This window comes from Electrophorus electricus, chromosome 23 (genome assembly GCF_013358815.1).
Source record: "Electrophorus electricus isolate fEleEle1 chromosome 23, fEleEle1.pri, whole genome shotgun sequence".
NCBI classification, from domain to species: domain Eukaryota; kingdom Metazoa; phylum Chordata; class Actinopteri; order Gymnotiformes; family Gymnotidae; genus Electrophorus; species Electrophorus electricus.
Window position 1 is genome coordinate 9,928,120 of NC_049557.1, and position 13,731 is coordinate 9,941,850.

Sequence of the window (13,731 nt, forward strand, 5' to 3'; positions counted from 1 at the left end):
TCCATCCAGAACACAGTGCAGTGCAGTCCTGGAAAGTGTGTGTGTGTGTGTGTGTGTGTGTGTGTGTGTGTATGTAATAACAGTGTATGTACTGACCTGGCTGTTGATGTCAGCGTTGTGGTGCAGCAGAAGGGTTACTAGTTCTGTATGTCCTCTGTCACAGGCCCAGTGCAGCAAAGCTCGACCCTGAAACACACACAGCACATACATCAACACAACCCAGTGTTCATTCGGTACAATAGATCACTGTAATCAGTGTTCGTTCAGTACAGTAGATCACTATGAACAGTGTTCATTCAGTACAGTAGATCACTGTAAACAGTGTTCATTCAGTACAGTAGATCACTGTAAACAGTGTTCATTCAGTACAGTAGATCACTGTAAACAGTGTTCATTCAGTACAGTAGATCACTGTAAACAGTGTTCATTCAGTCCTGAGCTGTAAGAGCAACACTCAGGCAGCCAAATGCAGCTCTGACTCAGTGGGTTGAGCAGGAACTAGCTGGTAAAACGGCCTGGTGCTGATGGTGTGTGTGTGTGTGTGTGTGTGTGTGTGTGTGTGTGTGTGTGTGTGTGTGTGTGTGTGTGTGTGTGTGTGTGAGAGAGAATATCCTTGCTGCTGCTCTCTCCACTCTAATGAATGAACCCTCGTCTCCCTCTTCACCTCCCACATGGTCATCTATCCTGTTTTGTTATGCACAGCTCTATAAAAGTTAACTTCACAATAGATTTCTCTCCTCCGCATAAAAATTAAATTATGCACAACAATTTATAACTCAGAGCCTCGCAGGCTGGCCTGCCAAACGAGGTGATGGCAGGATGAGTTCTCCTCCGGGTGCCTCACAGGCGAGAGGAGAACGGCATTATGGGCCTGGATGACCAGGCTCAGTCCAGAAAACAAATGGGCGGTTAGTGTGGGCGGGGTGAGCCGTGATTGATGGGGGTCCTGAACAGCCCCCGCCCCCTCCTGCCTGCAGCACACAGCCCTACCCTGAAGCCCACTTCATTTTTCAGTGAAGGCCAATTAGATAAAGCAAACTGTTTAAGTTGAATTCCATGGTTTAAATCATATTGATCACTGTGGCTGAACGTTAAAATTGATATTTATGAGGGAGCTGGGAGCTCGCGGCGTGAGCAGTTTTTAAGGAGCGTGCTCCCTCAGACTGTTCATCAACTTTTCATCAGACACATGGCTGAATATTTCTGCTCCCTCGCAGCAGCCCAGCTCTACCTCCGCCCGGCTTGCTCTAGCTCCACCCACCATGCCCAAGCTCCACCCCCACACTGGAGGAATTTTTGCCTTCACCATACTAACAGCTCTAGGAATGGTGCTATATAACAGTTGTCTTCATTCTGCAACCGACTGCACAAACAAAACCCAACATTCCCACTTCCATTCCCACATCCGCACTTGAATCCCAGCATCCTCTCTAACAACAGTCCTGTCCTCTTAGCTATGAGAGGAGGGGCATTAGCTGGCCAGTGTGAACTTTAAAGGAGGCATATGGGGAGCTGCTGGTTGCTGCAGAGACTCTGCATCTCCAAGTGCTCTGTACCACACTGCAGGATGTTCCAAATCTCACCCAATCCACCAACCACCCCATGGTGAGCAGCACTACTTCAGAGTACTGTGTCCTAATCTATTATCATCTCTGGGTTTAACCCTTAGTGACCCCAGCAGCCCGACCCCTTTAGGTTAATGTGTTTGGCCTCGGCAGACACAAGTTGCCCCCCACTGCCCTCCTGTCAGGTCAAAGGGCATGCGGAGAGCTCATTTCAGCCCAAATTAGAACAGACATGACTGAAATATCAAACTGAGAGACTGTGTTATATAGCACACTGGAATAGAGCTTGAGGAGATGAGGAGGGCCAAAAGCAGAGCAGGCGATAAAGGCTTGGAGTAGAGGTGGGCGTGATCCAGCATATCTGAGTGTCTGATTGAGCAGTGTGAGGAATGATCCAGCATGTCTGAGTGTCTGATTGGGCAGTGTGAGGAATGATCCAGCATGTCTGAGTGTCTGATTGGGCAGTGTGAGGAATGATCCAGCATGTCTGAGTGTCTGATTGAGCAGTGTGAGGAAATGATCCAGCATGTCCTGAGTGTCTGATTGGGCAGTGTGAGGAATGATCCAGCATGTCTGAGTGTCTGATTGGGCAGTGTGAGGAATGATCCAGCATGTCTGAGTGTCTGATTGAGCAGTGTGATGAATGATCCAGCATGTCTGGAGGTCTGATTGAGCAGTGTGAGGAATGATCCAGCATGTCTGAGTGTCTGATTGGGCAGTGTGAGGAATGATCCAGCATGTCTGAGTGTCTGATTGGGCAGTGTGATGAATGATCCAGCATGTCTGAGTGTCTGATTGAGCAGTGTGAGGAATGATCCAGCATGTCTGAGTGTCTGATTGGGCAGTGTGAGGAATGATCCAGCATGTCTGAGTGTCTGATTGGGCAGTGTGATGAATGATCCAGCATGTCTGAGTGTCTGATTGGGCAGTGTGAGGAACACTGCCACATTCATCAAGTACACAAACAGATTTTACACTCTCTGCTGTTCTTTCACATTTACTTACCTTTGAAAATAATAAGAATAATAATTAAATCACCTGCTTTCAGCATAATATTACACTAACATCAAAGTACCAAAAACATCTAATCTCAGAGTCTAAAACCAAATCAAGTACAAAACTAGCCCTCTGTCCACTACCACAGTCCTGAAATGTCAGCCAACGTTTTGTGAACGTTGAGAAGCCTCTTAAGATCTCAGCCTCTCTGAGCACACACAGACCTGCGTGAGAAGGAGATGTGATTGGTTAGAGTGACCCTCCCTAAAGCTCTTGCACCTGCTAAAGGCACAGTGTGGCCCGAAACCCACAGGCCTACCACCAGCAAGGTGGAACTTCACCAGTGCCCTCTAGAGGTACACCCAGAGAACTGCAGCATGAAAAGGGTTGTCTGGAGCTCAGACAGCAGAGCTAAGCTCTGCTCTGTCTGCTCGTCAACCAGAAGGGTCTGAACTGTAGAAGGATCTGTTCTGTTATCGGCTCCGTCCACTTTCTGAACACTTGGATTTGACTGGGTTTCATATACGTTATCAGACGTTTTGTACCAGGGCTCTTCTGTAATAGTTACTGCAGTAGAGCAGGAGTGAGTCCTTCATTTCTCTCTCATCTCGCCTCCACTCACCTCCTCATCCTTCGTGTTGACGTCCACGTTCATCGAACTGAGGGCTTTGCTGACCTGGTCAATGTTGTTTTCTCTGCAGTAGTCAAATATGTTTCTTATCCTCCTCCCTGGAGATACACACACAAAGATGTGCTTAGCAAAGCCACAGCCATGTTACCATGACAGCATCAGAACAATATGTGCAACAGCTATGTTACCATGACTACATCAAAATAGCACCAACCACAGCTAAGTTCAGTTGTTACCATGACTTTATCAGAACAGTAATATTAAAGAGATCAACTGGACAAACATCACTCAATCATTATTAATAAACAAACATCACTCACTCATTATTCATAAACATCACACAATCATTGTTAATAAACAAACATCGCTCATTCATTATTCATAAACATCACGCAATCATTATTAATAAACATCACTCAATCATTATTAATAAACAAACATTGCTCATTCATTATTCATAAACACCACACAATCATTATTAATAATCAAACATCACTCAATCATTACTAATAAACCGGACAAACATCACTCAATCATTATTAATAAACAAACATCACTCAATTATTATTACTGAACAAACATCACTCAACATTTTAATATTACCACTGCACTGATGTCATATGCCAACACACCATCAGACAGCACTGATCTAAAGACTCTAGTTAGTTTCCATCACTGGACAATTTGTCAAACTACAAACAATGGCAGTTCTGAAGTGGGAGATGGAGCTCTGATGCAGAGCTATTCTAGCTACTGCTAGTGGGTTTTTTTCCCCACATATACACTCAATGTAACTTATGTAGCCTTTGTATCAGTGAACTGAAATTAATTAATGAATATGCATGTGTGACTTTACAGACCCCTGCTGAGCATGCTGGGAAGGTTTTCCTGTGCTGTCTTGTTAAGCGGCAACCAGCTGGAAGAATGTGTATGTATTGCATGCCATTGCAGTACACACACACACTCTTCAGTACTTCAGGTATGTGTGAGAGAGATCATAGGAATCTTTACACAGCCTTCATCTCATTTTTACACACACACACACACACACACACACACACACACACACACACACACACACACACACACACACACACACACACACACACACACACACACACAGCCTTAGTATCTTAAACCATTTCAGTATAAGTATCACAGTCCTGACCAGCAGTACTGAACGCGCCACCTTCCGCATGAGCAATGCAGACGCAATTAAACGCCCAAACCGAATGATTAAAGGCCTTAATCAGATGTGGAGGAGGCAGGTTTAACACGGACGAGCCCCCTCATCACAGCAGGCAGATTGGAAAGCAGCAGAGCAGTGACTGAAGAGGCTTAATTGGGACACAGCCGAGGAAGAGAAGAAGAGAGAGGGAGGGCAGGTAGAGATGAAGGGAGGGAAGGAGAGAGAGGAGGAGCAAGGAAGAGGGTGAGCTGTTAATTGCTTCCTTTCTCTCTGTCTCCAAGGAGTAAGTGACATCACCTCCAGGGGAGCAGACAAGGGTTACACCCAAACATCCCTCCATCCATCCCTCCATCCATCCATCCATCCATCCATCCCCCTATCCTTCTATCTATTCCATCTCGCTTGTTGATCACCCTTCCAAAAATATAATTAAAATCCAGGAATGTTTCAGAGCCAGCAGCTGTCATGCATATGCATGCATATTAATGAGCTCATTTAGATGGAGAGAAGCGAGAGTTCAGTCATTAAGTATTGAGGTAGGTGTGGTCAAGTGCAGGGCACACCCTCAAAAGCCCACAGCAGCACACCAACAGAAATCTCAGTCAAAGTCACGTGCTAACACTACATCACATGCTAATGCTACATAGAATAACAGCTTCACACCAGTTAGTGCAGCTGTAACCAGACACCAGCAGGTTTAATTTTGGATTCCCAGTTGAAGACTGAGATTTTCAATATTTTATTTCCGTAATGGGGATGAGACTAACAAAAAGAAAACAGGTGTTTGTATGAGTCTGTGGTGTTTGGAAGGTGTCTGCTACATTACATCTCCAGTGTACGCAGTGACATGACTAGTGAACATCTCCAGTGTACGCAGTGACATGACTAGTGAACATCTCCAGTGTACGCAGTGACATGACTAGTGAACATCTCCAGTGTACGCAGTGACATGACCAGTGAACATCTCCAGTGTAATGCAGTGACATGACTAGTGAACATCTCCAGTGTAATGCAGTGACATTACTATTAAACATCTCCAGTGTAACACAGTGACATTACTAGTGAACATCTCCAGTGTAATGCAGTTACTTAATAAGTGAACATCTCCAGTGGAAATAAAGTATTAAAAAGTATAAAAATCCAAAATTACATCAAGAGAATTAAGACTTTAAACTAAGGGGGATATAAAAATAGTGAAAATTATACAGTAAGTTTAGAAGACCTAATGTAATGAGAGTATGTGTCTATGAGTAGAATGTGAGTAAATTATCTATTATATACAGTGCATTGCAGAGTTATGTGAATATTGTACAGTTATTTACAGTATATTGGACATTGTACAGTTGTGCAAAGATGCCTTGTGTTACATGGCAGTTTGGACTCAGTAGGTGAGGTTTGTGCTACGGCTCAAGGGAAAAAGCTGTTTGCATGTCTTTTGTTCTGGTCTTCGCCCCAAGTCTTCTACGTGATGGAGGTGGTTGGAAGAGGTGTTGTCAGCGGGCTTTGTCAGTGGGCTTTGTAACTCTGCAGTTGTAAATGTCTTGACCGCAGCCGAGGATTCCCTCCACTGCCCTGACTACGCGCTGTAGTTTGGCTTCCAGGGGAAGGGAAGAAACTCTCATATTGGGTGAAACGTGAATGCTCAGAGTGGAGGAGACCTGGGCTGGGAACGACGGTGGCTGCTGTTGTCCTCAGATGTTGAGAGGCGACACCACTAGAGACAAAGCACAAGACGATGGAGAGGAGAAGAGTTGTCAAACTTGGTTTAACTCTCTCACCCATTCACGAGTGCCCTCTGTTATTGCTCCAGACCTGCGTGGACTGAAGCCGGAGAGGATCTCTTCTTCTGGTTCAGTAGACATTTCAGGCCGTTTGTAAACCAGGGTTTGCTGCTGGGGAAGTGTCAAGATGATTTTAGAGGGTACCACACTGTCCACACAGTTCACGTAGTGTGAGACATGTTATATCATCAACGTCCTGATTATGTGGTTCACCGAATGGCCTCACAACACGCCTGCCGTGATTCCAGGACCTCAGGGAACCACGTCCTCACTTTTATGATGGATGCTGGCTGTCTTCTGACCAGGGACTTCTATTGTGTAGTGAGGCGGTTGTGGACAGATGGACTCAGTGGAGGGACTTTGATGGAAGTGTAGATCACATCATACAACATGTCTGCCTTGGCGGAAGGTGGAATGTACACTGCACACATTACCAGTTTGGTGAATTCTCTCAGCAAATAGTACGGATGCATTCCCACCACACGCTGTTCAACGACTGGCTGACAGATCACGTCTTTCACTACGATGTGTCCAGGGTTACACCATCTGTTGTTCACAAACACAAAGAGCCCCCCTTTTTTCTTAATACAGATCCGATTGTAAACTCTGTCCGTCCTCACAGTAGTGAATCCGTTCAGGTGAACATGAGAGTCCAGTATGTTCCGATTCAGCCCGGACTCCGTGAACCACAGAATGCTACACTCATGGTACTCCTTCTGTGTCCGGATTAGAGCAGCAAGTTCGTCCATTTTACTTGCCAGTGACTGCATGTTTCCTGTGATGATGGAAGTGAGACAGGGTCTATATCCTCTTCTCCTCAGCTCTGTGGGAATCTCTGGGCTAGAGGTAAACAAAGCCGCCATCTTCCACAGTGCATAAACAATGCGAGGAGGCACTGCACGATCACAGTCCGAAAACTCTCTAAAAGTAGTCAGTCATTCTCAACCAGCCGGTGTGTCAAAACCATGCTTTACATATCCTTAAACATTCTGGAGGGTCGAGGAAAGAAATGTAACCACTAAAAACAGAGAAAAAAAGACAAAAACAGAGTGACTGTAACTAGCAGCTGCACGGCCGCAGCGGCAGAAGAGAGAGGCCGTATGGAAACGTACATATGATAAACATGCTAATGTATATATGGGAGGTGTGGCAGAGACCATATGCTATATATAGTATATATGGTATATGTGGTGAAGTATAGATAGCATGTATTAGGGATGCACCTATATTACATTCTTTGGGCTAATACGACAACTGATAATTAACACCTTGATGTAGCCGTACGATATTAATAACTGATCATTTTATCTTTATGCATTTTAAAGCAAGTTCAAAGATATAATCTATATATGAATGTTTGTGTTAAACTCCAAAAATGGATAATTAATTTTACATATATGATAAACTATAGATAATAAGTTATATATAGTATATATATGGCAAAGTATATGATAGATTATAGATAGTAAAATATATATGGTACCTATGGAAAGTATATATGGCAAAGTATATGATGGACTATAGATAGTAAAATATATATGGTGTCTATGGTAAAGTATATGAAACTATAGATAGTAAAGTATATATGGTATACAAGGTAAAGTATATGATAAACAAGAGATAGTAAAGTATATATGGTATCTATGGTAAAGTATACACGGTAAAGTATATATGGTATATATGGTAAAGTATATGTTAAACTATATATGGTAAAATTCTATTAGTGAGAGTGGTGTTGTATTAGTGAGAGAGGTGTTGTATGTGCATCTTCTCTCTGTTCTCTCCAGGCTTGGTGTGACTGGCTCGGATTGGAGATGGTTTCAGCCCTATCTGGAGGGATGGTCCTATCAGGTGGCATGGAGAGGATCCACATCCAAACCATGTAGACTCTCCACTGGTGTTCCACAGGGCTCAATATTGGGCCTCCTTCTCTTCTCTTTGTATACTCGCTCTCTTGGTGATGTAATATCTTCTCATGGTTTCTCCTACCACTGCTATGTTGATGACACTCAATTCTTTCTTTCTTTTCCACCCTCTGACACGCAGGTTTCCAGATGCATCTCAGCATGCTTGGCTGACATTACGTCATGGATGGTAGCCCACCACTTGAAGCTCAACCCCAGTAAAACCACGCTTCTGTACATCCCAGGTACTGCCAACCCTTATCAGGACCTCAGTTTCCTTCAAGAACTCCCTGCTATCACCATCTGAAGCTGCCTGAAGCCTGGGCATAACCTGACAACCAGTTGTCACTCTCAACTCATGTTTCTAATCTAAACTGGTCTTGCAGATTCCTCCTTTGTAACATACGAAGGATTGGGCCCTTTCTCTCGCAGGGAACTACCCAGGTGCTTGTGCATTTTCTTGTGATCTCAAAGCTCGACTACTGCAACTCACTATTTGCTGGTCTTCCTCCAAGAGCCATCAAACCTCTACAGCTTGTCCAGAATGCAGCAGCACGACTGGTCTTCAATCTTCAGAAGTTCACACACGTTACTCCACTGCTGCGCTCCCTTCATTGGCTTCCAGTAGCTGCAGGCACCATATTTAAAACCTTGATGCTCGCCTAGAAAGCCAAAAATGGACCAGCCCCTCCATACATGCTGTCAGTGGTCAAAGCCCGATCCGTACCTCGATTACTTCGAGCCTCAAGTACGGCTCGGCTTGAAATACCAGGCTTCAAATCTCATGGAAGTCAAGCATGGAGACTATTCTCTGTCCTGGCTCCAAGATTGTGGAAAACACTTCCACTTGCTGTCCAAACAACAGAGTCCCTTGAAGTTTTCAAACACAGACTGAAGACCCATCCATTTGCAGAATATTTAAATGACATCTGACCCTGCTCCTATATTGACTACCCAAATTAGCACTTATTGTAGGATATTGTTTATTACACTGATGTTGTCTAGCAAACTCTAGCACTTATTGTTTATTGCACTTACATTGTTTAAGATAGATCTTATGTATTTTGTATTCTAGGCATCAGAGTGATCCCTGTATTTCTACGTATTCTAGATCATTGTATGTTGGACTCTAACCTACTGCACTGGCTAGGATGTGTTTTATGAGTAAATGACAAAGCACTTTTGTAAGTCGCTCTGGATAAGAGCATCTGCTAAATGCCATAAATGTAAACGTAAATGAGAGTGGTGGTTCATGTGTGAGAGGTATGCTATTGGGCATGTGTATTAGATCGAGGGTGTGCTATGCGTTACCTGATCGTCTCTTCCTGGTACAGGCAGCTGACTGCTGCTCCACTGAAGCCAATCCTACGCTCTCCTCCTCGCCGCTCTGAGGAACACTGTATACACAGACACACCTCTTAGAACCCTAACACTGTATACACAGACACACCTCTTAGAACCCTAACACTGTATACACAGACACACCTCTTAGAACCCTAACACTATATACACAAACACTATACACAGACACACCTTTTAGAACCCTAACACTGTACACACACACACACACACACACCTCTTAGAACCCTAACACTGTATACACAGACACACCTCTTAGAACCCTAACACTGTATACACAAACACTATACACAGACACACCTCTTACAACCTTAACATCACCTAATACTATACAATACCCCATAGCCCCTTGTAAACCCATACAACCTCATACAACACCACTTAACCCATTACAACCTGTAATGTGGAAACATACTCAAATCACTGCTGGAACTGAAAACATCAAAATGTTTTTGATTCGCTTTGATTTGGTAGTTGGAGAACTTTCTGTCTCACACTGATGGACAGACCAGCCAAGAAACCTGTGCTCAGGTAACTCTTACAGTGCCAGATTAATTGTTACAGTGCTGGGTTAACTCTTACAATGGCTGAGATTAACTCAGAATTCTAATTTACTTCTAACATTGCTCATGTTAAATCTTACAGTGCTTGCATTTGTTTTTAGTGCCAGGCTGGGAATAAACAGATAGAGGTGCTAATTCAGCACTGGGGGTTTGGCTGTGTTGGAAGCAAAGCACTGGGTTATTTTGTGTGTGTGTATACATGCGCGTGCATGTACATATGTGTGTACATGCGCGCGCGCACGCGTGCGTGTGTGTGTCTCACTAACTGCCAGCTGCATTTTATTCATAGAATTTGAAAATGTCCAAATGCAGTACGTGTAAAAGCCCTGTGTGGGCACTTTTCTGCACAGAGCTTCACTCCTTCTTATTAAAATGGAGAGATTTCCTGCTGATGCACTTTCTTTCTATTCTTTCATTTGCTCACAGCTGCTATTTTAACAAAAGACACGGCAGGCGGGTCAGGTACAGACGGATCGTGGTCACTCGTCTCCTGGCATGAAGAGGCTTCCCCTCCTATTTAAAGAACCAGCACAATCACTCTGAACTCAGTGGGAGGGGGGGGCTCTTTGTGCAGGTTTATGATAGCAGTCAGAATGTGTTACAATTGACAGAGAGAGAGAGAGAGAAAGAAAGAGAGAGAGAGAGGATGATTGATGGGCTTTTGTGCTGTTTGGTCAAACATCTCTGCTAATGAATAAATGGGTCTTAGAGAGTTTTGGCTGATTGCTCCAGCAGATTCAGACCTGAAACATTCTCCCACACGGTACTCCGTGCGTCCGTGTGCCCCCCTCTATATGCACTATGGTCTTAATATATGATTTTAAAAAATATTGTTGCCATTGGTCTTGGATGTCATTTAATTTCTCGTTTATCTTACAAGTCAATTAAATTATTTCCGCCATCGTTATCAGAGCTATGAATATATCAGCGGCAGCGCGTCAATGATCAGTGTGTTTTTGTGAGTTATTATGACTCCCCCTAGAGGTTAAAACAACCATATAAATATACTGTTACTTTTAAATACCACTACAAAACATTTTCCAGAGCTGTTCATTATAAAAGAGGTTGTGTAACAGTAACCAGTAGACTGCGCTCACACATCAGCTTTCTGTGGAGGTTGCGTCGTTTTAACGTGACCTATATCCGACATCTACGTGAACAGAGCACGCGCCCAAACCCACCTGCACACCACGTACGAGGTTGTGTTCATCTGCAGAGGAGGCCAGGTCATGGCAACTGCCTCGCTCCAGGGCTCACCCAGCCTTCCTCCTTAAAAGTCGCGTCAGTTTCGACCCGGTTACTCAGATGGAGTCGCACTGCGACGTGAAACGCTTAATTTTGTGCATGCGGGTCAGTTTAGTAGCCTGGTATGTTCAGAGTAATGTAGGTCACATTACAGACATCGTGATCCGCCTAACAAAAATCGGATTTGATCAGGAAATCGGATTTGAACTACTTTTACCTACATAGCCATAGTTGTCCATCTCAAAATCAGATACTGGCCTTCTGCTGGTTTGCTTAATGCACTCTCTAAATCAGACACGTGCCTAACACACATCCACACAATGACAATACACCCAAACAGACCCCAGCATAACTAACACAGGAGAAGGACCAGCTAGTTACACCCATAGTCTTACTGCAGAAAAAAACATCACAACTGAGATGCCTGTGTGTGTGTGTGTGTGTGTGTGTGTGTGTGTGTGCGCACCTTAGTGTGGCCATCAGGATCCAGTGCGTGCACACAGGTCACATACTCCTGCATGGCTTGTTCCCTGCTCGTCTCTCCCAGCTGCTTCCACGCCGTCCTGCACACAAACGGCACACACACATACGCTGACGTCCACGCTGTCCTGCACACATGATGACGTCCACGCTGTCTTGCTAACAAACGACACATACAGTGACATCCATGCTGTCCTGCACATGATGGGTGTACACAGTGTAACACTACTAACTGATGGGTGTACACAGTGTAACACTGCTAGCTGATGGGTGTACACAGTGTAACACTGCTAGCTGATGGGTGTACACAGTGTAACACTACTAGCTGATGGGTGTACACAGTGTAACACTGCTAGCTGATGGGTGTACACAGTGTAACACTGCTAGCTGATGGGTGTACACAGTGTAACACTGCTAGCTGATGGGTGTACACAGTGTAACACTACTAGCTGATGGGTGTACACAGTGTAACACTGCTAGCTGATGGGTGTACACAGTGTAACACTGCTAGCTGATGGGTGTACACAGTGTAACACTACTAGCTGATGGGTGTACACAGTGTAACTGCTAGCTGATGGGTGTACACAGTGTAACATTGCTAGCTGATGGGTGTACACAGTGTAACATTGCTAGCTGATGGGTGTACAGTGTAATACTGCTAGCTGATGGGTGTACACAGTGTAACATTGCTAGCTGATGGGTGTACACAGTGTAACATTGCTAGCTGATGGGTGTACAGTGTAATACTGCTAGCTGATGGGTGTACACTGTGGCTTACCATTTCCTTTGACCTTCGAAATCGAAGAAACCAGGTTTTGCTGTGTTGCACTTCCCAACTTTGGCCTGTCAAAGTGCAACGGTATAAAATAACATGATTATTTCTTACTAAACCAGTTAGTGGTAGTCTTCAACACAAGAGGCACAGGGCAAATGCTAGCTACATATCACATGGAATTAGAAATATAAACAAACATGTGACAGGAAGTGACCAGACTGTAGTGTGGGGAGTAGTCCTGACAGAGAGGGCCGCGCAGTTGCAATACACTGATTAAGTTAGGGTTGTCACAGATTTATATTACGATAGGGTTGTTGTCACAGATTTATATTACGACAGGATTGTTGTGACAGATGTCTATAACGACAGGATTGTTGTGACAGATGTCTATAACGACAGGATTGTTGTCACAGATGTCTATAACGACAGGATTGTTGTCACAGATGTCTATAACGACAGGATTGTTGTCACAGATGTCTATAACGACAGGACTGCCGTGAGGAAACGTTAGCTACCTGTTTGTACCTGGCGTACAGGTACAGTAACTGCTCCCTACTGGCGATCTGAACAAGATCTCGGACTCGGTCTGCGGCTGCCTCGAACTCGCTTTCTAATCCCGGTCCGTCCAGCCGAAGCCCTGAATCAGCCGCGCCGCAGTCAAACTGATCTAATCCCAAATCCGAGTCGGAGTCCGAGCCCCCGCCGAGAGCCTCGCCGGTGTCGGGCCGGGCTGGGTCGGTCCCCGAACCTGTGGCTGAGTCGGGGGAAGACGACGGAGACCGCGACGCCATTTGCTAACCGAAAAACACCGTGTATGAATCTCCAACAAAATATCTGTCGTACTTAGCAAGCCATAAACACGCGGGCACGAGGGTTATTTCATCTCCTATCACATAGCTAGGTGAGCTCACTTGCCCGAAAGTGGTCCGTTTGCGGGACGCCGTAATAAAAGTCCCGGGTAAAACTGCGGCCTGAAGAAAAGGTCCGGGTCCAGTTTCCCAAAAGCATCATAGTGTTAAGATCACAAGTGAGAAAGTGTTGAGTGCAATATTGGCGCTACCATTTACAAATTATTTTTGTTTTACGGTGTTTTGGGAAACCCGGTCTTGGTTTAGTGTTCTAATACGCACACTGAAATAATGACCGCCATTTAACAAGCACATTAATATCGTATCACAACTTTTTGCTCTTCTGAAGTTCAGTACTGTTTTTTGCTTCACATACCGAACAAATGGATACTTGT

General features: G+C 44.6%; 1 protein-coding gene across 1 annotated transcript in view; it reads right to left on the bottom strand.

Annotated features, from left to right (window-relative positions):
- Positions 1-13,425, bottom strand: part of acbd6 (acyl-CoA binding domain containing 6) — a 32,779-nt gene extending 19,354 nt beyond the window's left edge. Inside the window, 7 exon segments of the mRNA XM_035521783.1 lie at positions 97-186; positions 3,184-3,276; positions 3,278-3,290; positions 9,378-9,463; positions 11,700-11,796; positions 12,492-12,556; positions 13,004-13,425. Coding sequence (XP_035377676.1) covers positions 97-186; positions 3,184-3,276; positions 3,278-3,290; positions 9,378-9,463; positions 11,700-11,796; positions 12,492-12,556; positions 13,004-13,279 — 720 coding nt within the window. The 5' untranslated portion in view covers positions 13,280-13,425.
- Between the last annotated feature and the right edge of the window lie 306 nt (positions 13,426-13,731).